At 40.9% G+C, this 26,646-nt stretch overlaps 1 protein-coding gene across 2 annotated transcripts in view; it reads left to right on the top strand.

Moving 5' to 3' along the window:
* Nucleotides 1-26,646, top strand: part of CLCN5 (chloride voltage-gated channel 5) — a 526,001-nt gene that overhangs the window by 267,593 nt on the left and 231,762 nt on the right. For both annotated transcript variants that reach the window (XM_053698989.1, XM_053698988.1), the window contains 2 exons: nt 25,933-26,078; nt 26,186-26,285. In XM_053698989.1, coding sequence (XP_053554964.1) covers nt 25,933-26,078; nt 26,186-26,285 — 246 coding nt within the window. The remainder of the gene's footprint in view (nt 1-25,932; nt 26,079-26,185; nt 26,286-26,646) is intronic.

Genomic DNA, 26,646 nt, shown 5'->3' with positions numbered 1-26,646 from the left:
GTACCTGCCTTGTCCCTCCCTTCATCCATGTACTTTAGCTTTTGGTATTGGTATCCCACAAGTAATTGATGATCCGTGGACTGGTTACACCTTACAAGAGAAAACAAAATTTATGCTTACCTGATAAATTTATTTCTCTTGTGGTGTATCCAGTCCACGGCCCGCCCTGTCATTTTAAGGCATGTATTTTTTAATTTTAAACTACAGTCACCACTGCACCCTATGGTTTCTCCTTTCTCTGCTTGTTTTCGGTCGAATGACTGGATATGGCAGTTAGGGGAGGAGCTATATAGCAGCTCTGCTGTGGGTGATCCTCTTGCAACTTCCTGTTGGGAAGGAGAATATCCCACAAGTAATGGATGATCCGTGGACTGGATACACCACAAGAGAAATAAATTTATCAGGTAAGCATAAATTATGTTTTTTAAATAAAGTAAGTGTGCTTAGGGATGATTCTCAGTCTGAAGTGAATTAGGATATGCCATCCAATTCTCCGCAAGTGTCACAACCTTTTATGCCCACACAAGTGACGCCTAGTACTTCTAGTGCGTCTAATTCCTTTACTCTGCAGAAGTTGGCTGCAGTTATGTCAACTACCCTTACAGAGGGTAATTACTAGTGTTGCAGGGTAAACGCAGTAGGTCAAGTATTACTGTAAATACTGAATCCTCTGATGCTTTATTAGCTATTTCCGAAGTTCCCTCACAGTGCTCTGAGTTGGGGATCATGGAATTACTGTCTGAGGGTTAAATTTCTGATTCAGGGAATGTTCTGCCTCAGACAGATTCGGATGCTATGCCATTTAAATTTAAGCTTGAACACCTCCGCCTGTTGCTTAGGGAGGTTTTAGTGACTCTGGATGTTTGTGATCCTATTGTGATTCCTCCAGAGAAATTGTGTAAAATGGATAAATATTTGGAAGTTCCTACTTACACTGATGTTTTTTCCGGTTCCTAGAGAATTTCGGAAATTATTAGTAAGGTATGGGATAGACCAGTTATACCGTTTTCTCCCTCTCCTAAGTTTAAGAAAATGTTTCCTATATCAGATACCATTCGGGACTCATGGTAAACGGTCCCTAAGGTAGAGGGAGCTATAACTTCCCTAGCTAAGCGTACTACTGTACCCATTGAGGATAGTTGTGCTTTCATGGATCCTATGGATAAGAAATTAGAGGGTCTACTAAAGAAATTTGTTGTTAATCAGGGATTTCTTTTACAACCTACGGCTTGCATTGTTCCAGTAACTACTGCAGCAGCTTTTTGGTTTGAGGCTCTAGAAGAGTCTCTTAAGGTTGAGACTCCATTAGATGGCATTCTAGATAGAATTAAGGCTCTTAAGCTAGCTAATTCTTTTATTACTGATGCCACTTTTCAAATTGCTAAATTAGCGGCAAAAAATGCAGGCTTTGCTTTTTTAGCACGTAGAGCATTGTGGCTCAAATCTTGGTCTGCTGATGTGTCATCAAAACATAAGCTTTTAGCTATTCCCTTTAAAGGTAAGACCCTTTTTGGGCCAGAATTGAAGGAGATCATTTCTGATATTACAGGAGGTAAGGGCCATGCCCTACCTCAGGATAAGTCGGTTAAAATGAGGGGTAAACAGAATAATTTTCATTTCTTTCGGAACTTTAAAGGAGGACCACATGCTTCTTTTTCCACAAAGCAGCATGAAGGGGTGGCCCCTGATCCAGGACCGGATCTATTAGGGGGCAGACTTTCTTTCTTTGCTCAGGCTTGGGCAAGAGATGTTCAGGATTCCTGGGCACTAGAAATAGTGACCCATGGTTATCAATTGGAATTCAAGGATTTTCTCCCAAGAGGGAGATTTCATCTTTCAAAATTATCTGCAAACCAGATAAAGAGAGAGGCGTTCTTACGCTGTCTAAAATACCTTTTTACTTTGGGAGTAATCTGTCCCGTTCCAAAATTGGAACAGGGACAGGGGTTTTACTCAAACCTATTTGTGGTCCCCCAAAAAGAAGGGAACGTTCAGACCCATTTTGGACCTCAAGTGTCTAAAACAAATTTCTAAGAGTTCCATCATTCAAGATGGAGACAATTTGAAACGATTTTGCCAATGATCCAGGAGGGTCAATATATATCAGTTTCTAAGGTTTGCCTTCTTGGTAACATCAGTTCTTGGCTCTTCCTTTCGGGTTGGGCCACAGCACCAGAATCTTCACAAAGGTTCTACGGTCTCTTTTGGCGGCTCTCAGGACCGCAAGGGATAGCGGTGGCGCCTTATCTGGACGATATTCTGATTTCAGGCGTCAACATATCATCTGACAAAATCTCGCACGGACACAGTGTTGTCTTTTCTGAGAACTCACGGCTGGAAGGTGAACATAGAGAAGAGTTCACTTGTTCCACAGACAAGGGTTCCTTTCTTGGGAACTCTGAAACTCGGTAGCCATGAAAGTATTTCTGACGGAGGTCAGAAAATCAAAGATTTTGAATGCTTGCCGAGCACTTCTGTCCATTCCTCGGCCATCAGTGGCTCAGTTTATGGAGGTTATCGGATTAGTGGTAGCGGCAATGGACATCGTTCCGTTTGCTCGCTTTCATCTCAGACCACTGCAACTGTGCATGCTCGGTCAGTGGAATGGGGATTATGTGGATTATCTCCAAAGATAATTCTGGATCAAGAGACCAGAAACTCTCTTCTTTGGTGGTTGTCGCCAGATCATCTGTCCCAGGGGACTTGTTTCCGCAGACCCTCGTGGGTGATAGTGACAACAGATGCCAGCCTTCTGGGCTGGGGTGCAGTTTGAGACTCCCTGAAGGCTCAGGGTGTTTGGACTCAGGTGGAGTCTCTACTTCCAATCGATTTTTTTGGAACTGAGAGCAATATTCAATGCGCTTCAGGCGTGGCCTCAGTTGGCTTCGGCCAAATTCATCAGATTCCAGTCGGACAACATAACTACTGTGGCATATGTCAATCATCAGGGGGGAACAAGGAGTTCCTTAGCGAGAAGTATCCAACATAATCAGTTGGGCAGAGGCCTACTCTTGTCATCTGTCAGCGATCTACATCCCAGGGGTAGAGAACTGGGAGCAGATTTTCTAAGTCGACAGACTTTTCATCCGGGGGAGTTGGAACTTCACCCGGAGGTATTTGCCTCATTGATTCTCAGATGGGGCAGACCAGAATTGGATTTGATGGCATCTCGTCAGAATGCCAAGCTTCCAAGATACGGATCCTGGTCAAGGGATCCTCAGGCCGAACTGATAGATGCCTTGGCAGTACCTTGGTTGTTCAGCCTAGCTTATGTGTTTCCGCCGTTTCCTCTCCTCCACGCGTGATTGCTCGGAATCAAACAGGAGAGAGCTTCAGTGATCCTGATAGCGCCTGCGTGGCCACGCAGGACTTGGTATGCGGATCTAGTGGACATGTCCTCTCTGCCACTGTGCGCTCTAATCAGGTTCTAGAACAGTTTCCAACCACTATGTATAGCTGTTAGCAAAAAACCAGTATTTGGAACTCTGTGCATTAATACTCAATGTTGACTGTGAAAAAAAGCCTTAAATAAAGCTATTGTGTTGTTATAAAAACAACCAGACTGGTTAACAATTGCGGTAACTTCTTATGGCAGTAACACAGTTCTTTATATATAAAAGCGCTATTGGGAGTCTGTTTGCAGCAATGTTAGTTTGATCATATAAGTGCTGTTTTATAACATTCTTCCGTGAGGGCTTTTAGAATCTCCTAGGTGGCAATGGCTGTAATAGCTTCCACAGGTGCAAACCAGTGCTTCAGCACCTCAACGGCAATCAGTTAGTCTTTTGAAAATACATTCAGAGTACCTTTAATAAGTGCTGGTAGTCTTCTCTTGGTATCCTTAGTGTGCACACTAGTAGAAGAAACGGTTGATCTGTACTCCTACCGTATAGCCAGGTCCTCCAAGTCTTACTGGCGTGACGGTTCTGGGAGTGAATGTGAATGTGTCTCTGTAGTCTTTTTCCTTTCTGCAGGGCTGGATAATAGACAAGTCTACGCGTTTCAGCTCACCAGGGAGCCTTATAACAACACAATAGCTTTATTTAAGGCTTTTTTTCACAGTCAACATTGAGTATTAATGCACAGAGTTCCAAATACTGTTTTTTTGCTAACAGCTATACATAGTGGTTGGAAACTGTTCTAGAACCTGATTAGAGCGTTACATTTATTTGTTTAAAGTTTGCTCGAAAGTCTTTTAAGGACATTAGTAATTTTAAATTCTCATTTATTTTTTTATTTTTATTTTTCATTTTTTAGATTAATGGACACCGGTGTCACAGTATTTAAGTGATTTTATACTTATTTGAATATTCTGAATTTTTCTAGAATTATCAGGATTTTGTGTAAATAAAATTTGTTATTTGATATTGAAACCTGCAGCACCTTGCATTTTTTTTAAGAATTTTTTAAGAAACTTCTGTTGAGACAGGACCTTCTCATTCAAGGTCCTTTCCAACATCCAAATCTAATTTCTCTGCAACTGACTGCGTAGAGATTGAACGCTTGATTTTATCGAAGCGAGGATTCTCCGATTCAGTTATCAATACTTTGATACAGGCTAGAAAGCCTGTCACTAGAAAGATCTATCATAAGATATGGCATAAATATCTTTATTGGTGTGAATCCATGGAGTAAAGTTAGGATTCCTAGGATTTTGTCTTTTCTCCAAGAAGGATTGGAGAAAGGGTTATCAGCAAGTTCCTTAAAGGGACAAATTTCAGCTTTGTCAATTCTGTTTCACAAACGTTTGGCAAATGTATCAGATGTTCAGTCTTTTTGTCAGGCTCTATCTAGAATTAAGCCTTTATTTAGACCTATTACTCCTCCCTGGAGTTTGAATTTAGTTCGAGTTCTGCAAGGGGTTCCGTTTGAACCTATGCATTCCATAGATATTAAACTATTATCTTGGAAAGTTCTTTTTTTGGTTGCTATTTTTTCTGCTCGAAGAATTTGTGAGCTTTCAGCATTACAGTGTGATTCGCCTTATCTCATATTTTGTTCTGATAAGGTGGTTTTACGTACCAAACCTGGGTTCCTTAAGGTTGTTTCGAATAAGGATATTAATCAGGAAATTGTTGTTCCTTCCTTGTGTCCTAATCCTTCTTCTAAGAAGGAGCGTTTGTTACATAACTTGGACGTGGTCCGTGCCTTAAAGTTTTACTTACAGGCAACTAAGGATTTCTGTCAATCATCTTCATTATTCGTTGTTTATTCTGGAAAGTGTGGGGGTCAGAAAGCTACGTCTACTTCTCTTTCTTTTTGGCTGAGAAGCATCATCCGCCTGGCATATGAGACTGCTGGACAGCAGCCTCCTGAAATAATTATGGCTCATTCTAGTAGGGCTGTGGCTTCCACATGGGCTTTTAAAAACGATGCATCTGTGGAACAGATTTGTAAGGCTGCGACTTGGTTGTCCCTACACACTTTTTCCAAATTTTACAAATTTGATACTTTTGCTTCTTCTGAGGCTATTTTTGGGAGAAAGGTTCTTCAAGCAGTGGTGCCTTCCATTTAGGTTCCTGTCTTGTCCCTCCCTTTCATTCGTGTCCTATTGGTTTGGTATTGGTTTCCCACAAGTAAGGATGAAATCCGTGGACTCGTCATATCTTTGTAAAAGAAAACTAAATTTATGCTTACCTGATAAATTACTTTCTTTTACGATATGACGAGTCCACGGCCCTCCCTGTTATTTTAAGACAGGTTTATTTTTTGAAAACTTCAGTCACCTCTGCACCTTTTTAGCCTTTCCTTTTCTCTTCCTATAACCTTCGGCCGAATGACTGAGGGTGGAGGGGAATGGGAGGGGCTATATATACAGCACTGCTGTGGTGCTCTTTGCCACTTCCTGTTAGCAGGAGGTTAATATCCCACAAGTAAGGATGAAATCCGTGGACTCGTCATATCGTAAAAGAAAGTAATTTATCAGGTAAGCATAAATTTAGTTTTCATGATTCAGATAAGGCATTTTTATTTTAAACATTTTTCCCTTTGAATTCTATTATCAAGTTTGCTTTGTTCTTTTTGTATCTTATGTTGAAGAGTAAACTATGATGTTATGCAACCTTTCATCGGTTTCCTCCCAGTAATGCATTGCTGCTCCTGAATTTACATGGGTTTAATCTTTAACATAGAATATCAAGAGAACAAAGAAAATTTGATACTAGGAGTAAATTGGAAATTTACTTTTAAATTGCATGTTCTGTCTGAATCATTACATTTTGCTTTAACACTCACATTTAATACTGAAAACTGCTTAAAATAGCTACACTAACAATTTATATGGCACTGAATCCAGTGCTAAGCTAGCGGCTGGCGATCTCAGTACCCAATACAATCCCATAGGATGTATGCAGCTCCAGTTTCTGAAGCATAAAGGTGAGCACACACCAGCAATAGAAGTCACTCTCCAGTAAGGCAACAGGGAATTTATATTGCCACATGCTTCTCAGCGAACAAATGCAGGATTGTTTCATCAAGTTGTGATATTTGTAACTATATATTATAATGATTGAGTACAGTTTAAATAAGAATATACCTTGAAAGGGCATTGTATAGTAAACTTTATGAATTCAATTTTTTAGAGCATGTCATTTTTGCACTCCTCACCATGGAGCTTTGTGTTTAACCCCTGCAATGTCCTTTTGTCTCAGTAGCAGGAAACGGCTGTTAAATCAACCTTCAGTGGCTGTCGTAAAAACCCACAAATCACTGGCTGTTTCCAGTTTGGGAGCTGCATTGATTGCATCTCCTGAGTGGGTCTTTACCTATGTGTTTAACCTAATTTGTTGCTATTAAACCAAGAATTCCACAGTGAGTAGTGCAAAATGATATGATCTAATGAGTTACAGCATGTCATTTTTCCACCGCAATGTCTCTGATGTGCTTATGTTCTTGTTGGGTCAGTCTAAGTTTGGTACACAAGTTGGCACTAAAGCTTGTTTGAGGCCAGTAAAATTTGCGTGGGATTCAGATCAGAATGAAACTTAGTAGCCGTTCAGAATATTTAGGACCCAGGTGTATATTTTATAATGAGCCATGGAAATCTCCAAAAATCTAAGAGCTAGGATTTAAGAGAAGACAACTCCCTGGTTCCCAGCATATATGAAGCCCTGAATCAGTGTTTGTTTTAACTGAAAGCTCAGAACATAATGGTTTTGGTTTGCTTTCTGTTGTATGCCTTTAAAACTGAGCAGTGGGGACAATACAGACTAGGCTCTGACAGCAAAATAAACTTCTGCAGCCAGCACACAGTGAGTAATTTTCTTTCTGGGAAGCTGGTGAGTGAAGACAACGAAGACAGTGAGGAAGGAGGTGGGGAGCGACCTTTGCTCAGGTAGGAAACGTATGAACAGCAGATAGACTTTTAGCTAAGATACATGGTAAGACGTGAGAATGACTGCAGGAATCACAGGTAAGTGAGAAGGGGAAAGGGTTTATTTATGTATATTAGAGTTGGTCTTCTGCAGGTCTTTATAGCACGGCTATGTGGGGTTGTTTAATAAGTTATTTATTTGTAATCTGCATCATGGGGGAGGGGGGTTAAGGTTAATATTGCTTTTTTCTGACAGGTAAGGGCTTAATAGCTGTCCCTTTATGTGTTTGTGGTAATATGTTGTTACTACTTAGAAAATCTCAAAAGGGATCTCATCTCTGATCTGCCAGAACAGAAGAAGATGGTTAAGGAGTTAAAACATTTTGTGGTAAGGAAGAGAATTGTTGTTTGGAATGTCTCTAGGAAGGGTTTAATAACAGATGTACTTGATTTTTTTTCTGCTCTGCAAGGTTAGGTAGCAGGTACCTACCTTATTACTTTTTGTTTTGCTGTTGGATTTTTCTGTTGGTCTCCTGATTTTCTAGTCCCTGATTAAAATCTTAAGTGGTTAATGCTGTTTGCTTAGCCATATACCAAGCACTGTGTCAAGTTTGTATCTGCAGCACTGCACAATTTTCTAGCACAGCGGTTCCCAACCTGTGGTACATGTACCCCTGGGGGTACTTGGCGGACCAGTTGGGGGAGCGCTCAGCTGGAAAGTGACAAGTGAGGTCCTGGCCTGGCATATAGGCAGAGGGTAGCCCCTGCACCTGAAATATGTGGACCGAGTGTGGATGACTCCGGTCCACATGTTAATGATCACCCTGTGTCACCAGACAGCTAAGCCTCCTGCTCCACCCACCCCTTGTTCCGTGCACAAAATTTTGACTCAGAGTGCGCAGTTAGAAGCGGCACTGCAGCAGCATAGTAGTAGTAGAGCCGTGGAGGTTGCGAGTCACACAGGCAAGGCGGGTCTGCGTTCCCAAATTAGTTGTAGTTAGTGCCGGTAAGTAAAGTACTGCTGCTAGTGCTTGCTTGATTCAGATTGCTTCACTTCAACTAAACGTCCATAGTGGCTGGGTGGTTAATGATCATTACACTTTGACTCCCCCCCGTGTTTAGGGGCAACCAGGCAGCTGCCAGGGGCGCCAGCCACACAGCAGGGCTCTTCCTAAGAATGAGATCTGAGCTTTAATCCTGTTGATACACGTACAGTCGTATGACATTCAGGTATAGCTTACCTCCCTATAAAAAGTGCTTCCTTTATTTTGAGGGATGAGTGGGGGTAATAAAGAGAGGGGGTACTCATAAATGAAAAGCCTAATCAAGGAGTACGGGAGAGAAAAAAGGTTGGGAATCGCTGCTCTAGCAAGTGAGTGGAAGCATTGCTCTAGAGGTCTCTAAAAGGAGTTATTTGCTGCCTTACATGTTTCTGTGACAGAAATAAGGGTAACCAGTACTCTGACAGGCAGTCTGCACTAGTACATGTACACTTTTACAGATGTCCTTATTTATTAGCATTCCCTCCAGTGGTTGTTCTAACCATGTAATTTTATTTTAGTATAATTCAATCCCAAAACATTATTCTGATGCTATTGAGGAGTCTCTAGCATTCTCTTTTGCAGGGAATATTCAGTCTGCCCCAGGGATGGGATTAATCACTTCAATTCATGTATCAGTATCATGACATGGGTTAAACATTACTAGTCGGATCTCAAGATATGATAAGAACATGATAACCTTTACATTAATTTCTAACAAAATCTGTTAATACAAATGTACTCCCATAATGTGCTTCCGAATGTTCGCTTGTCACCCTGCTGTATGTCATACACCAAGAACTGTGATTATGAACTGCCAAAGTAATTGCAATCATAATACCACTGTATGTAATGTGATCACTAAAATGTTGCAGGGTCAGTTACATTAAACATAATTTAGTAGGATGGAGGCACAATTAAAGGGACAATAAACACCTTGTAATTACAATACATTTTTGTTGTGTTGCTATAAAATAATATATATACCAAATGAAAATCCTTTTTACTGCAGTTATTTTGAAATAGCCAAACTCCACCCACCATGTGCCTTATTTGGAGGAAGTCAATACTGCAACAATGTAACATGAAACACAGCACTCACTGCACAGCCAGGAACAGGTTCACCAAACCCAGCATCGATATAAAGAAACAGAATTGTTCCAGCTTGTGCAAAAAAGACTTTTATTGTGCAAACAGGGATATAAAAAAGCAACGTTTCAGGCCCACACGTGGCCCTTTCTCAAGCTTGAGAAAGGGCCACGTGTGGGCCTGAAACGTTGCTTTTTTTATATCCCTGTTTGCAAAATAAAAGTCTTTTTTGCACCAGCTGGAACAATTCTGTTTCCTTATTTGGAGGAGCCAATTTGAGTTTGTCTTCAGACAACAATGCTAGTCATGGTTATAACGTTAGTATAAAGTGCATTGTTTTTCAGCGGTTATCTGATAGGGTAAGCATGTAGCAGAGTCAGCCTTGAAGTCAGCCGGTGCATTACAAATTTTTATAATTACAAATTGCTCAATTTTCAGAGATACATTTTGTGACAAAGGGGGTAAAATATATTGCAATGTTTTGTTTCATTCTGCACAACTAAGCATTTTATAGAAAAATCTCAATGTGTTTAGTGCCCCTCTAAGTTTTTAATAGCAATAGCAGGAGAAATAAATAATAGAAGCTTCAGAAATGTATTGTTTTCTTTAAAGGGAAAGACATTTCAAAATACCTGCCGCTATTCAATAGACAGACGCAATATTGTAATGTTAGTTTTAATTTAAATTTGAACAGTTTTGACATGTAAATGCTGCTCCTTGATGTGCATTATATATTTTTTTAATATGTTTTTCCCTTTTAGTTAAATATATAAGGTGATTATATTTATTTTATTGTCTCTGACGGTATTTTAATGGATTATGTGCTCTGTTGTAATTTATTTAAAAGGAACAGTCAAGTCCAAAAAAAACTTTCATGATTTAAATAGGGAATGTAATTTTAAACGGCTTTCCAATTTACTTTTATCACCATTTTTTCTTTGTTCTCTTTGTATTCTTAGTTGAAAGCTAAACCTAGAAGGTTCATATCCTAATTTCTTAGACCTTGAAGACTTCCTCTAATCTGAATGCATTTTGACCACTAGAGGGCATTATTAGTTCATGTGTTTCATATAGATAACATTGAGCTCATGCACGTGAAGTTAGAGTGAGCACTGATTGGCTAAAATGCAAGTCTGTCAAAAGAACTGAAATAAAGGGGCAGTTTACAGAAGCTAATCACATAGGTAAAAAGTGTATTTCTGTAACTGTGTTGGTTATGCAAAACTGGGGAATGGGTAATAAAGGGATTATCCTTCTTTTTCCCCCACTCTGGTGCTAACGACGGCTCTGAGCCATCACTAGCACTCTACCACCTTGAGGGAGATCTGGGGGCTCCCACCTGTTCCTACCCCGGCGATTGGGCCTGCATAGTGACAGACATCGCCAGAGCTTCACATTATGGGCGGATACGTCACGCGTGATGACGTCACCACGCAACTTTATTTATAGTTAACAATGTTAAGTATAGGAGCAGGGGACATGCTGCTTAGAAGCCTGTATCTCAGGCATCTAAGCAGCTACAGACCCCCAAGACCCACTGTTGGAAAGGGATCTGAAAAAAAAGTGGGAAAGTGCTTAGCACTCAATGTGTGAAACAATATCAATTCTTGTGTTGACTATCCCTTTTAAAGTGAGTGATATTGTTTCAGTGATACAGCTTACCCCAGTGTATCGCATTTTGCGAACTCTCAATGCAATGTGTTTGTCATAGTAGCTGCCTAAACGAAATTCGCCAATACCTGCTGCAAACAATGGTAAGTAATAACTGTGGGGCTCTTTCAGGAATGATTTAACCTCTGCTCTGCAGGTCTCTGTAGCACATTTACAGATTTTTAAGAATTGGCCGAGTGATTTGGTAGGGAGGGAGTGGGTAGTTAGAGTGCAATGAGAGAGACCATGTGGTTCATAGGCGATGTTGTAATCGTGACTATGTAGTCTGAAGAATGTGTGCAGTAGGAAGAAGTTAAAGGGACATGAAACTCACATTTTCTTCTATAAGGTACGACGAGTCCATGGATTCATCCTTTACTTGTGGTATATTATCCTCCTGTTAACAGGAAGTGGCAAAGAGCACCACAGCAGAGCTGTCTATATAGCTTTTCCCTTAACTCCACCCCCAGTCATTATCTTTGCCTACTCTAAGTACTAGGAAGGGTAAAGTGAAAGAGGTGATAAAATATTAGTTTTTACTTTCTTCAAGCAAGAGTTTTTTGTTTTAAATGGTACCGGTGTGTACTATTTACTCTCAGGCAGCAGATGGTTGAAGACTTCTGCCTGGAGGATGATGATCTTAGCATTTGTAACTAAGATCCAGTGCGGTTCCCACAGAGGCTGAGGAGTACAGGAAACTTCAGTGTGAGGAACATTTTCATGCTATATAGCAGTGAGGTATGTTCAGTCATTTTTTTCTGGAGAGACTGTGTATTTCAGAAAGGCTGACAGTATCCCCATGAGGGTAAGGGTAAGCAGTAATTCTAAGAGCTATAGAAAGGCATTACTAAGCTTGCATAAGGGGCTAATTAAAAAATGGTTGACACTGGTTTTTGAATGTTTGTGGGCAAACATTTTATGAACTGGGAGTGCTATTAACGTTTTGTGGGCAATAACGTTTTTGTTGGCAACTTTATTGAGGGTACACTTGGCTTATTTTTTGGGTCTCAGAACCCACATGGCTAGTTTAAAACCGCTCTGGTGCGGTTCTTTGAGGCTGTAGAGACATTGAGTGAGATGGACGGGGCCTATTTTCGCGCCTCAGATACGCAGTTGTTTTCACTCAGCAAGCTCCAACTCCTGAGAGCCCTTGTGGATGTTTTGGGCCAAATCGAAGCTTTAACCCCATATTTACTATCCCTGAGAGCAGGTAGGCGCCACAGCAGGGCTGTGGCAAGGTGCTGGGGGTGTGTTTTTTCCGGATTTAGGCCTTAATTCAACCCGGTTTGCACAATAAAGGGTTAAATGTTAAATTTTCTCGTGGGGCAAACTTAACTACACATATTGAGTCTGCTATCAAAATTGTGAAAAATTTGGAGCATTTTAAAGCAATTTTGCAGAACGTGTATGCTTTTTTTTCTTTTAAAGGCGCAGTACCGTTTTTTAAGATTGTTGTTTTTTCCCTAAATAAAGTGTTTTCATGCTTGTTTGTAGTCATTACTAGCCTGTTCAACATGTCTGACATTGAGAAAAGTCATTGTTCAATAGGTTTAGAAGCCATTGTGGTACCCCCACTTAGAATGTGTCCCTCATGCACTGAAAGGTCAATAAATTGCAAAGAACATATTTTAGCTACTAAAAGTATGTCGCAGGATGATTCTCAGTCAGAAGGGAATCAGGTTATGCCATCTATTTCTCCCCAAGTGTCACAACCATTAACGCCCGCACAAGCGACGCCAAGTACTTCTAGTGCGTCTAATTCTTTCACCCTGCACGATATGGCCGCAGTTATGAATACTACCCTCACAGAGGATTTATCTAAGCTGCCTGGGTTGCAGGGGAAGCGCAGTAGGTCTGGTGTGAGAACAAATGCTGAGCCCTCTGACGCTTTATTAGCCATATCCGATGTACCCTCACAATATTCTGAGTTGGGGGTGAGGGATTTACTGTCTGAGGGAGAGATTTCTGATTCAGGAAAGATGTTCCCTCAGACAAACTCAGATATGACGGCTTTTAAATTTAAACTAGAACACCTCCGCTTATTGCTCAGGGAGGTTTTAGTGACTCTGGATGATTGTGACCCTATTGTAGTTCCAGAGAAATTGTGTAAAATGGACAGATTTCTAGAGGTTCCTGCTTACACTGTTTTTCCGGTCCCTAAGAGGATTTCGGACATTTTTACTAAGGAGTGGGATAGAGCAGGTATTCCGTTCGCTCCCCCTCCTACTTTTAAGAAAATGTTTCCCATATCAGACACCATGCGGGACTCGTGGCAGACGGTCCCTAAGGTGGAGGGAGCTATTTCTACCCTGGCTAAGCGTACAACTATACCTATTGAGGACAGTTGTGCTTTTAAAGATCCTATGGATAAAAAATTAGAGTGTCTCCTAAAGAAAATATTTGTTTATCAGGGTTTTCTTCTCCAACCTATAGCGTGCATTGTTCCCGTAACTACTGCAGCTGCTTTTTGGTTCGAGGCTCTGGAGGAGGCTCTTCAGGTTGAGACCCCATTAGATGATATTCTGGATAGAATTAGGGCTCTCAAGCTAGCTAATTCTTTCATTACAGATGCCGCTTTTCAACTGGCTAAATTAGCGGCAAAGAAGTCAGGCTTTGACATAGAGCATGCAATTTTAAACAATTTTCCAATTTACTTTTATCACCAATTTTGCTTTGTTCTCTTGGTATTCTTAGTTGAAAGCTTAACCTAGGAGGTTCATATGCTAATTTCTTAGACCTTGAAGCCCACCTCTTTCAGATTGCATTTTAACAGTTTTTCACCACTAGAGGGTGTTAGTTCACATATTTCATATAGATAACACTGTGCTCGTGCACGTGAAGTAATCTGGGAGCAGGCACTGATTGGCTAGACTGCAAGTCTGTCAAAAGAACTGAAAACAGGGGCAGTTTGCAGAGGCTTAGATGCAAGATAATCACAGAGGTTAAAAGTATATTATTATAACTGTGTTGGCTATGCAAAACTGGGTAGTGGGTAATAAAGGGATTATCTATCTTTTAAAACAATAAAAATTCTGGTGTAGACTGTCCCTTTAAGTCCTGGTCTGCTGATGTGTCATCAAAATCTAAGCTTTTAGCCATCCCTTTCAAGGGTAAGACCCTATTCGGGCCTGAACTGAAAGAGATCATTTCAGACATCACTGGAGGGAAAGGCCATGCCCTTCCTCAGGATAAGACAAAAATAAGATGAGGACCAAACAAAATAAATTTCGTTCCTTTCGAAACTTCAAAGGTGGTCACTCTACCTCTTCCGCTGCTGCAAAGCAAGAGGGGAATTTTGCTCAATCCAAGTCAGTCTGGAGACCTAACCAGACTTGGGACAAGGGTAAACAGGCCAAGAAGCCCGCTGTTGCCACCAAGACAGCATGAAGGGGTAGCCCCCGATCCGGGACCGGATCTAGTAGGGGGCAGACTTTCTCTCTTTGCTCAGGCTTGGGCAAGAGATGTCCAGGACTCCTGGGCTTTAGAAATCGTAACCATGGGGTATCTTCTAGATTTCAAGGATTCTCCTCCAAGGGGGAGATTCCATCTTTCTCAATTGTCTGTAAACCAGACAAAAAGAGGCGTTCTTACGCTGTGTAGAAGACCTATATACCATGGGAGTAATCTGCCCAGTTCCGAAAACAGAACCGGGGCAGGGGTTCTACTCCAATCTGTGGTTCCCAAAAAAGAGGGAACCTTCAGACCAATTTTAGATCTCAAGATCCTAAACAAATTCCTCAGAGTCCCATCCTTCAAGATGGAGACCATTCGGACTATTTTACCAATGATCTAGGAGGGTCAATATATGACCACCGTGGACTTAAAGGGACAGTAAAGTCACAAAAAATCTTTCATGATTTAAATAGGGCATGTCATTTTAAACAACTTTCCAATTTACTTTTATTACCAATTTTGCTTTGTTCTCTTGGTATTCTTAGTCGAAAGCTAAATCTAGGAGGTTCATGTGCTAATTTCTTAGACCTTGAACCTCTAATCAGAAAGCATTTTGACAGTTTTTCACCACTAGAGGGTGTTAGTTCATGTGTTTCACATAGATAACATTGAGCTCCGCCACGTGAAGCTCCTAAGAGCAAGCACTGATTGGCTAAAAATGCATGTCTGTCAAAAGAACTGAAATAAGGGGGCAGTTTGCAGAGGCATAGATACAAGGTAATCACAGAGGTAAAAAATATATTATTATAACTGTTTTGGTTATGCAAAATTGGGGAATGGGTAATAAAGGGATTATCTACCTTTTTAAACAACAAAAATTCTGGTGTTTACTGTCCCTTTAAAGGATGCGTATCTACACATCCCTATCCACAAAGATCATCACCAGTTCCTCAGGTTCACCTTTCTGGACAAGCATTACCAGTTTGTGGCTCTTCCCTTCGGGTTGGCCACAGCTCCCAGAATTTTCACAAAAGTGCTAGGGTCTCTTCTGGCCGTTCTAAGGCCGCGGGGCATAGCAGTGGCGCCTTATCTGGACGATATCTTAATTCAGGCGTCGACTTACCAACTAGCCAAATCTCACACGGACATCGTGTTGGCTTTTCTAAGATCTCACGGGTGGAAGGTGAACGTAAAAACAAGTTCACTTATCCCTCTCACAAGAGTTCCATTCCTGTGGACGTGGATTCGGTGGACATGAAAATTTTTCTGACGGAGGTCAGGAAATCAAAGCTTTTAACCACCTGCCGAGCTCTTCATTCCATTCCTCGGCCGTCAGTGGCTCAGTGTATGGAGGTAATCGGACTAATGATAGCGGCAATGGACATAGTTCCGTTTGCTCGCGTGCATCTCCGGCCACTGCAACTATGCATGCTCAAACAGTGGAATGGGGATTATGCAGATTTATCTCCTCAGATGAATCTGGATCAAGAGACCAGAGACTCTCTTCTTTGGTGGTTGTCACAGGATCATCTGTCCCAGGGAATGTGTTTCCGCAGGCCAACATGGGTAATAGTGACGACGGAAGCCCGTCTATTGGGCTGGGGTGCAGTCTGGAATTCCCTGAAAGCACAGGGTTTGTGGACTCAGGAGGAGGCTCTCCTCCCGATTAAATATTCTAGAACTGAGAGCGATATTCAACGCGCTTCAGGCGTGGCCTCAGCTGGCTTCGGCCAGATTCATAAGATTCCAGTCTGACAATATCACGACACTAGCATATATCAATCATCGGGGGGAAACAAAGAGTTCTCTAGCGATGATAGAGGTTACCAAAATAATTTGATGGGCAGAGACTCACTCTTGCCATCTGTCAGCAATCTATATCCCAGGAGTGGAGAACTGGGAAGCGGATTTTCTAAGTCGTCAGACTTTTCATCCGGGGGAGTGGGAACTTCATCCGGAGGTGTTTGAACAATTGATTCAGCAATGGGGCACACCAGAATTGGATCTGATGGCGTCTCGTCAGAACGCCAAACTTCCTTGTTGCGGTTCCAGGTCAAGGGATCCTCAGGCAGTACTGATAGATGCTCTATCAGTACCCTGGTCGTTCAACCAGGCTTATGTGTTTCCACCATTTCCTCTCCTTCCTCGTTTGATTGCCAGAATCAAACAGGAGAGAACTTCTGTGATTTTGATAGCACCTGCGTGGCCACGCAGGACTTGGTATGCAGACCTGGTGGACATGTCATCTCTTCCACCATGGACTCTGCCACTGAGACAGGACCTTCTGATTCAAGGTCCGTTCCAGCATCCAAATCTAGTTTCTCTGCGGCTGACTGCCTGGAGATTAAACGCTTGATTTTATCCAAGCGGGGTTTCTCTGAGTCGGTCATAGATACCTTGATTCAGGCTCGAAAGCCTGTCACTAGGAAAATTTATCATAATATATGGCGTAAATATCTTTATTGGTGCGTATCCAAAGGCTACTCATGGAGTAAGATCAGGATTCCTAGGATTTTGGCCTTTCTCCAAGAAGGATTGGAGAAGGGGCTATCAGCTAGTTCCTTAAAGGGACAGATATCTGCTTTATCAATTCTACTGCACAAGCGTCTGGCAGATGTTCCAGACGTTCAGTCGTTCTGTCAGGCTTTAGTTGGAATCAAGCCTGTGTTTAAACCTGTTGCTCCACCATAGAGTCTGAATTTAGTTCTTAAAGTTCTTCAAGGGGTTCCGTTTGAACCTATCCATTCCATAGATATTAAGCTTCTATCTTGGAAAGTTCTGTTTTTAGTTGCTATCTCTTCGGCTCGAAGAGTTTCTGAACTATCTGCGTTGCAATGCGACTCGCCTTATCTTGTTTTCCATGCTGATAAGGTGGTTTTGCGTACCAAACCTGGATTCCTTCCTAAGGTTGTTACTAATAGGAATATCAATCAGGAAATTGTTGTTCCTTCTCTATGTCCTAATCCTTCCTCTAAGAAGGAGTGTCTGTTGCACAACTTGGACATGGTTCGTGCTTTGAAGTTTTACTTGCAAGCAACCAAGGATTTCCGTCAAACATCTTCTTTGTTGTCTATTCTGGAAAACGTAGAGGTCAAAAAGCTACGGCTACCTCTCTCTTTCTTTTTGGCTGAAAAGCATCATCCATTTGGCATACGAGACTGCTGGACATCAGCCTCCTGAAAGGATTACCGCTCACTCTACTAGAGCGGTGGCTTCCACATGGGCTTTTAAAAATGATGCTTCTGTTGAACAGATTTGTAAGGCTGCGACTTGGTCTTCGCTTCATACCTTTTCCAAATGTGATACTTTTTGCTTCTTCGGAGGCTATTTTTGGGAGAAAAGTTCTTCAAGCAGTGGTGCCTTCTGTTTAACCATCTGTCTTGTCCCTCCCGTTCATCCGTGTCCTGTAGCTTTGGTATTGTATCCCACAAGTAAAGGATGAATCCGTGGACTTGTTGTACCTTATAGAAGAAAAGTAAATTTATGCTTACCTGATAAATTAATTTCTTCTATGGTACGACGAGTCCACGGCCTGCCCTGTCATTTTAAGACAGATTATATTTTTTTATTTTAAACTTCAGTCACCTCTGCACCTTTTAGTTTCTCCTTTTTCTTCCTGTACCTTCGGTCAAATGACTGTGGGGTGGAGCTAAGGGAGGAGCTATATAGACAGCTCTGCTGTGGTGCTCTTTGCCACTTCCTGTTAGCAGGAGGATAATATCCCACAAGTAAAGGATGAATCCGTGGACTTGTCGTACCATAGAAGAAATTAATTTATCAGGTAAGCATAAATTTACTTTTTATGCTCCTCTGTCTTTTTACGGATTTCACTGGTCCTTCTTATTTGATCAACTTTTCAGCTGTATTTTATTGGAATGCGAAAAATAATAATTACCTCAATAATAACAATTTAAGAAAAATAATCGTTATAATAATAATACTTTAAATAGTTTTTTTTTTTTTTAACTAAAACAATAACATTATAGGTTTTATTTTAATTTTTACTGCTTGCCCCTCTCTCGTCACACTTGGGTCCTTATGCAGATCTATTTTACTCCAACCAATCTTCTATTCATTGAGCTTCTTGAAATTCAGTAAGAGATTGATTCTGTGTACATAGCATTGCATGAAAACAATGGGATTGAAGGGACTGTCAAGTCAAAATTAAAGTTTCATGATTTAGATAGAGCATGCAATTTTAAACAATTTTCCATTTAAAGGGACATAATACTCATATGCTAAATCACTTGAAACTGATGCAGTATAACTGTAAAAAGCTGACAGGAAAATATCACCTGAGCATCTCTATGTAAAAAAGGAAGATATTTTACCTCACAACTTCCTCAGCTCAGCAGAGTAAGTTCTGTGTAAAACAATATACTTTAGCTGTTGCTCAGCTGCAGGTAAAAAAAAATAAAAAAATGAAGAAATGAACAGCAGCCAATCCGCATCAACAGTGCTGAGGACATGAACTCTTTTGCTGTGATCTCATGAGATTTCACTTAACTCTCATGAGATTTCATTGTAAACTTCCTTACACTGAATAGGGAAATAAGATGAGTGTGCACGAAAGCTCGCTCCTTCCGCTGTCCCGGGACAGACATACTGATTTGCTGCTTAGAAGTCCTTTACAATGGATGTGGCTACTGAAAAACTTTTGAGGTAAAATACCTTTTTTTACATAGAGGTGTTCAGGTGATATTTTCTTCTGTTAAGTGTGATCAGTCCACGGGTCATCATTACTTGTGGGATATTAACTGCTCCCCTACAGGAAGTGCAAGAGGATTCACCCAGCAGAGTTGTTATATAGCTCCTCCCCTCTACGTCACCCCCAGTCATTCTCTTGCACCCAACGACTAGATAGGATGTGTGAGAGGACTATGGGGATATATTTAGTTTTTATATCTTCAATCAAAAGTTTGTTATTTTATAATAGCACCGGAGTGTGTTATTCCTTCTCTGGTAGAATTTGAAGAAGAATCTACCTGAGTTTTTCTATGATTTTAGCCGGAGTAGTTAAGATCATATTGCTGTTTCTCGGCCATCTGAGGAGAGGTAAACTTCAGACCAGGGGACAGCAGGCAGATTAATCTGCAAAGAGGTATGTAGCAGTTTATTATTTTCTGACATGGAATTGATGAGAAAATCCTGCCATACCGTTATAATGTAAACTCAGCCTTGAATGCAGTAGATGTAGCTGATATCAGGCTGTCATGTATGTATATTTTACACTTCAGTTTTCTGGGAAATGGTACTTCTCTGGCTTTTAAACTGTATACATAGACTTAACCTATTTTGCAGGGACTTGCAATAGGTTTTAAATGACAATTAATTATTGAGGTAAAACGTTTTTTTGCTGGCATGTAAAAACGTTTTTTTCTCTGAGGTACTGGTGAAAAAATATTTTGGGCACTTTTTTTCCACTTGGCAATAGTTTTGATTTAAATTAGAGCAGTTCACTGATCCCTCTCACTGTTATGTGTGTGGGGGAGGGGCCATTTTGGTGCTTTCACTACACATCAGAAAAAACTCAGTCAGAGGTTCATTTTCTTCCTGCATGATCCGGTTCATCTCTACAGAGTTCAGGGATCTCAAAAGCCTTTTTTGAGGGAAGTAATCATTACAGCAGAGCTGTGCTGATGGTATTGACTGTGATATAAAAAACGTTTATTTGTGTATTTTTTTCTGCTGCCTGGGTTAGTTATCATTTGCTGAGGGGAACAATCCTTTGCTAAAACTGTATATTCTGACAAAGATTGATGCTATAACTTAATTATTTGTAAATTACTTTGAAAAGTATTTCCAAGTTGCTGTTTATTTGCTAGTGTGTTAAACATGTCTGATTCAGAGGAATATCTCTGTGCTATATGTGTTAATGCCAAAGTGGAGCCCAATAGAAATTTATGTACTAAATGTATTGATGCTACTTTAAAAAATAGTCAATCTGTACAAATTGAACATATTTCACCAAACAACGAGGGGAGAGTTATGCCGACTAACTCGCCTCACGTGTCAGTACCTGCATCTCCCGCTCAGGAGGTGCGTGATATTGTAGCGCCGAGTGCATCTGGGCGGCCATTACAAATCACATTACAAGATATGGCTACTGTTATGACTGAAGTTTAAAAAAGCTAAACTACCAGAACTAAGAGGTAAACGTGATCACTCTGGGATGAGAACAGAGTGCGCTGATAATGCAAGGGCCATGTCTGATACTGCGTCACAGTTTGCAGAACGTGAAGACGGAGAGCTTCATTCTGTGGGTGACGGTTCTGATCCAAATAAACTGGACTCAGACATTTCAAATTTTAAATTTAAGCTTGAGAACCTCCGTGTGTTACTAGGGGAGGTATTAGCGGCTCTGAATAATTGTAACACAGTTGCAATCCCAGAAAAAATGTGTAGGTTGGATAAATATTTTGCGGTACTGACGTTTTTCCTATACCTAAGAGACTTACTGACATTGTTACTAAGGAGTGGGATAGACCCGGTGTGCCTTTCTCACCCCCTCCTATATTCAGAAAATGTTTCCAATAGACGCCGCCACACGGGACTTATGGCAAATGGTCCCTAAGGTGGAGGGAGCAGTTTCTACTTTAGCTAAGCGTACCACTATCCCAGTGGAGGATAGCTGTGCTTTTCAGATCCAATGGATAAAAAATTAGAGGGTTACCTTAAGAAAATGTTTGTTCAACAAGGGTTTATATTGCAACCTCTTGCATGTATTGCGCCTGTCACGGCTGCAGCAGCATTTTGGTTTGAGTCTCTGGAAGAGACACTTCAATCATCCACACTAGATGACATCACACACAAACTTAAATTCCTTAAGTTAGCTAATTCATTTATTTCAGATGCCGTAGTACATTTAACTAAACTTGCGGCTAAAAATTCAGGATTTGCCATTCAGGCACGCAGAGCTCTGTGGCTAAAATCCTGGTCAGCTGATGTTACGTCTAAATCTAAATTGCTTAATATTCCTTTCAAAGGGCAGACCTTATTCGGGCCCGGCTTGAAAGAATTATTGATGACATTACAGGAGGTAAAGGTCATGCCCTGCCTCAGACAAGGCCAAAGCCAAGGCTAGACAGTCCAATTTTCATTCCTTTCGTAATTTCAAAGCAGGAGCAGCATCAACTTCCTCTGCACCAAAACAGGAAGGAGCTGTTGCTCGCTACAGACAAGGCTGGAAACCTAACCAGTCCTGGAACAGGGCAAACAGGCCAGAAAACCTGCTGCTGCCCCTAAGACAGCATGAATTGAGGGCCCCCGATCCGGGACCGGATCTAGTGGGGGGCAGACTTTCCCCTTCGCCCAGGCTTGGGCAAGAGATGTTCAGGATCCCTGGGCGTTAGAGATCATATCTCAGGGATACCTTCTGGACTTCAAATCCTCTCCCCCAAGAGGGAGATTTCATCTGTCAAGGTTGTCAACAAACCTAACAAAGAAGGAAGCGTTTCTACGCTGCGTACAAGATCTTTTATTAATGGGAGTGATCCATCCAGTTCCGCGGTTGGAACAAGGACAAGGGTTTTACTCAAATCTGTTTGTAGTTCCCAAAAAGAGGGAACCTTCAGGCCAATCTTGGATTTAAAGATCCTAAACAAATTCCTAAGATTTCCATTGTTCAAGATGGAAACTATTCGAACAATTTTGACCATGATCCAAAGGGTCAGTACTTGACCACAGTGGATTTAAAGGATGCTTACCTTCACATACCGATTCACAAAGTCATTACCGGTATCTAAGGTTTGCCTTTTTAGACAGGCATTACCAGTTTGTAGCTCTTCCATTCGGATGGCTACGGCTCCAAGAATCTTCACAAAGGTTCTGGGCACTCTTCTGGCGGTACTAAGACCGCGAGGAATTTCGTAACTCCGTACTTAGACGACATACTGATACAAGCTCAAGCTTTCAAACTGCCAAATCTCATACAGAGTAGTACTGGCATTTCTAAGGTCGCATGGATGGAAGGTGAACGAAGAAAAAGTTCTCTCTTTCCACTCACAAGAGTTCCCTTCTTGGGGACTTTATAATTCTGGAATGAGAGCAGCCAATGCTCTTCTGGCTTGGCAGTTAACAACTCGGGGTTCATCAGGTTTCAGTCGGACAACATCACGACTGTAGCTTATATCAACCATCAGGGAGGGACAAGAAGCTCCCTAGCAATGATGGAAGTATCAAAGATAATTCGCTGGGCAGAGTCTCACTCTTGCCACCTGTCTGCAATCCACATCCCGGGAGTGGAGAACTGGGAGGCGGATTTCTTAAGTCGTCAGACTTTTCATCCGGGGGAGTGGGAACTTCATCCAGGTCTTTGCCCAAATACTTCGACGTTGGGGCAAACCAGAGATAGATCTCATGGCGTCTCGACAGAACGCCAAGCTTCCGCGCTACGGGTCCAGATCCAGGGATCCGGGAGCGGTCCTGATAGATGCCTTGACAGCACCTGGACCTTCAGGATGGCTTATGTTTTCCACCTTCCCGATGCTTCCTCGATTGATTGCCAGAATCAAACAGGAGAAGCATCAGTGATTCTAATAGCGCCTGCATGGCCACGCAGGACTTGGTATGCAGATCTGGTGGACATGTCATCTGTCCACCTTGGTCGTTACCTCTGAAACAGGACCTTCTGATTCAGGGTCCTTTCAAACATCAAAATCTAATTCTCTGAAGCTGACTGCTTGGAAATTGAACGCTTGATTTTATCAAAGCGTGGTTTTTCTGAGTCAGTTATTGATACCTTAATACAGGCTAGGAAGCCTGTTACCAGAAAGATTTACCATAAAATATGGCGTAAATACTATATTGGTGCGAATCCAAGAGTTACTCTGGAGTAAGGTTAGGATTCCTAGGATATTGTCTTTTCTACAAGAAGGTTTAGAAAAGGGTTTATCGCTAGTTCCTTAAAGGGACAGATCTCAGCTCTGTCCATTCTTTACACAAACGTCTGTCAGAAGTTCCAGACGTTCAGGCTTTTTGTCAGGCTTTGGCCAGGATTAAGCCTGTGTTTAAAACTGTGCTCCACCATGGAGTTTAAAATGTTCTTAACGTTTTACAGGGTGTTCCGTTTGAACCCCTTCATTCCATTGATATAAAGTTGTTATCTTGGAAAGTTCTATTTTTAATGGCTATTTCCTCGGCTCGAAGAGTCTCTGAGTTATCAGCCTTACATTGTGATTCTCCTTATTGATTTTTCACTCGGATAAGGTAGTTCTGCGTACTAAGCCTGGGTTCTTACCTAAGGTAGTCACTAACAGGAATATCAATCATTTATTTACAGGCAACTAAAGATTTTCGACAAACGTCTTCCCTGTTTGTCGTTTACTCTGGTCAGAGGAGAGGTCAAAAAGCTTCTGCTACCTCTCTCTCTTTTTGGCTTCGTAGCATAATTCGTTTAGCTTATGAGACTGCTGGACAGCAGCCTCCTGAAAGAATTACAGCTCATTCCACTAGAGCTGTGGCTTCCACTTGGGCCTTTAAGAATGAGGCCTCTGTTGAACAGATTTGCAAGGCTGCAACTTGGTCTTCGCTTCATACTTTTTCCAAATTTTACAAATTTGACACTTTTGCTTCCTCGGAGGCTATTTTTAGGAGAAAGGTTCTTCAGGCAGTGGTTCCTTCTGTATAAAGAGCCTGCCTATCCCTCCCGTCATCCGTGTACTTTTGCTTTGGTATTGGTATCCCACAAGTAATGATGACCCGTGGACTGATCACACTTAACAGAAGAAAACATAATTTATGCTTACCTGATAAATTCCTTTCTTCTGTAGTGTGATCAGTCCACGGCCCGCCTGTTTTTTAAGGCAGGTAAATATTTTTTAAATTATACTTCAGTCTCCACTACACCCTTGGCTTCTCCTTTCTCGTTGGTCCTTGGTCGAATGACTGGAGGTGACGTAGAGGGGAGGAGCTATATAGCAACTCTGCTGGGTGAATCCTCTTGCACTTACAGTAGGGGAGCAGTTAATATCCCACAAGTAATGATGACCCGTGGACTGATCACACTACAGAAGAAAGGAATTTATCAGGTAAGCATAAATTATGTTTTTTAGTCCGCTTTTTACAGCTATACTGCATCACTTTCAAGTGTTTAAACATTTGGGTATTATGGCCCTTTAATTTGCCTTTTTCTCTTGGTGTCCTATGTCGAAAAGCTTACCTGGGTAGGCTCAGGAGCAGCAATGCAGTAGTGGAAGCTAGCTGCTGATTGGTGGCTCCACATATATGCCTCTTTTCATTTGCTCACCCAATCTGTTCAGCTAGCTACCGGTAGTGTATTGCTGTTTGTTCTACAAAGGATACCAAGAGAATAAAATAAAATTTGATAATAGAAGTCTGAAAATTGTTTAAAAATGTATTGTAAATAACTTTAAGAATACTTAAGTGCATACTTTTTCACAACAAAGGAGAAAGCAAATTCTCCAAAACAGCCAATATAAGAATGTATTTTTGCATGCCTTTTTTAATTGCGCTGATATTACAAGTTGAGCGAAATAGCATTAACGCTTCAATCCATACCATACCAAGATCTCAGACCTATGGTTAACAGTTTTCCAAAACTAAAAACTTGCACAAAACACTTCAAAAATACATTATGAAGTACACTTACACTCATATTAACACTAAGTACACTTACACTCCATAACACTGTTTAATAAAGCATATTAAAAACAAATATTGCACAAAAAAAAAGGGCTCAAAGATATGAGAAAAAATATTAGAAAAAAAAGCAGGCACAGTACTTTAACATAGAGATACATACAGATGCATTGCTAAATATGTATTTGTATGTATATAGATATGTCTATATATGTGTACATATATATATTTGTGTTTATGTGTATATAAGTGCATTAGAGCCCTTTGCCATTAAGTAGATAAAAAAATGTAAAAACATATATATGCAATATTCATATTTAATGAAGATTTGAACAATGATTTGCTGATTTCTATCAATATTACAATTATATTTATACCTAAGGGACCTGATATCCTAACTGCTGTTTCACACTATTTTGCTGTTAAATACTAGCAACAATGGTAAGCTCTTTTTAATGAGATATGACATGGCAGACACACATGCATCTTGGTTAAATTTTATTGGAGCTTCCCATGTACGTCTGATATCAAGTACTCATAATAGACGAGATTTATTTTTATAAAGGTGTTTGTAAATGCGACTTGAGCACAACATATGAGCCAAAAATGAAAAAAAGACAGGAATTTAATTTAAAAAAACAACAACTTTTGTTTGTAGTACTTGTGAGTTGAAGTTAATGCGATTTGTTCACTTGTGTTGGTCTATTAGTGTATTTAAAAACGAAACCAGTAATATCTGATCCTTTTTTTCATTAAAATATAAAATACATTGCCCATGCCTAGTGTAAAGAATCTGGATACCTATCAATATGCAGATAAAATGTAAATTTTTGTATTTCCTTTACACAGGTTTTGCTTCATATAACGGGAATGGGATGAACAGCACCAACAAGGGAATAGATTTTTTAGATGTACCAGGAGTAGGAACATATGAAGATTTTAATACTATCGACTGGGTGAGGGAGAAGTCAAGAGATCGAGACAGGCATAGAGAGGTAAGAGTATACACTCACCACTGCATGTCATGGTAGATAAGACTTGTTGCTTTACAAGGGAAAGCTTTCTTCTGGATGTAATGTTAAAAACACCTTATCATTTTTAGATTCTGAGCAAGAGTAAAGAGTCTGCTTGGGCCCTTCTCCACAGTGTGAGCGATGCTTTCTCTGGGTGGATGTTAATGCTGCTTATTGGCCTTTTTGCAGGTAAGGGAACTAGAACCAGTTTCAGTACCGTATAATAGTAGCATTTTCTTACAGTACCATTTTTAATGACTGTTTAAAATAGTACTACGTGGCATATTTATTACTATATAGAAGCATAGTCAAAAAAAACAAACAATTACTCCTCGTTAAAAAGTTGGCATAAAGAACAATTAAAAAGATCTGGGGGCGGAGCTGGCCGCAACTAAGATGGCTGGCTTAGTCCAGAGCTCCTATAGTGGGTTCTTCTGCAAGTGGACTGATAAAATCAGACATCCAGAACCCTAACCAGCCGGATCTTATGCAGGTTTAAATAGCGGTTCCAGAGATGCCACTCTGACCGAGATCGCACACCTACAACTCC

The sequence above is a fragment of the Bombina bombina genome, chromosome 1, assembly GCF_027579735.1.
Source record: "Bombina bombina isolate aBomBom1 chromosome 1, aBomBom1.pri, whole genome shotgun sequence".
NCBI classification, from domain to species: domain Eukaryota; kingdom Metazoa; phylum Chordata; class Amphibia; order Anura; family Bombinatoridae; genus Bombina; species Bombina bombina.
The sequence above is the reverse complement of the archived record's forward strand: the minus strand, read 5'-3'. Positions and strand labels throughout refer to the sequence as shown.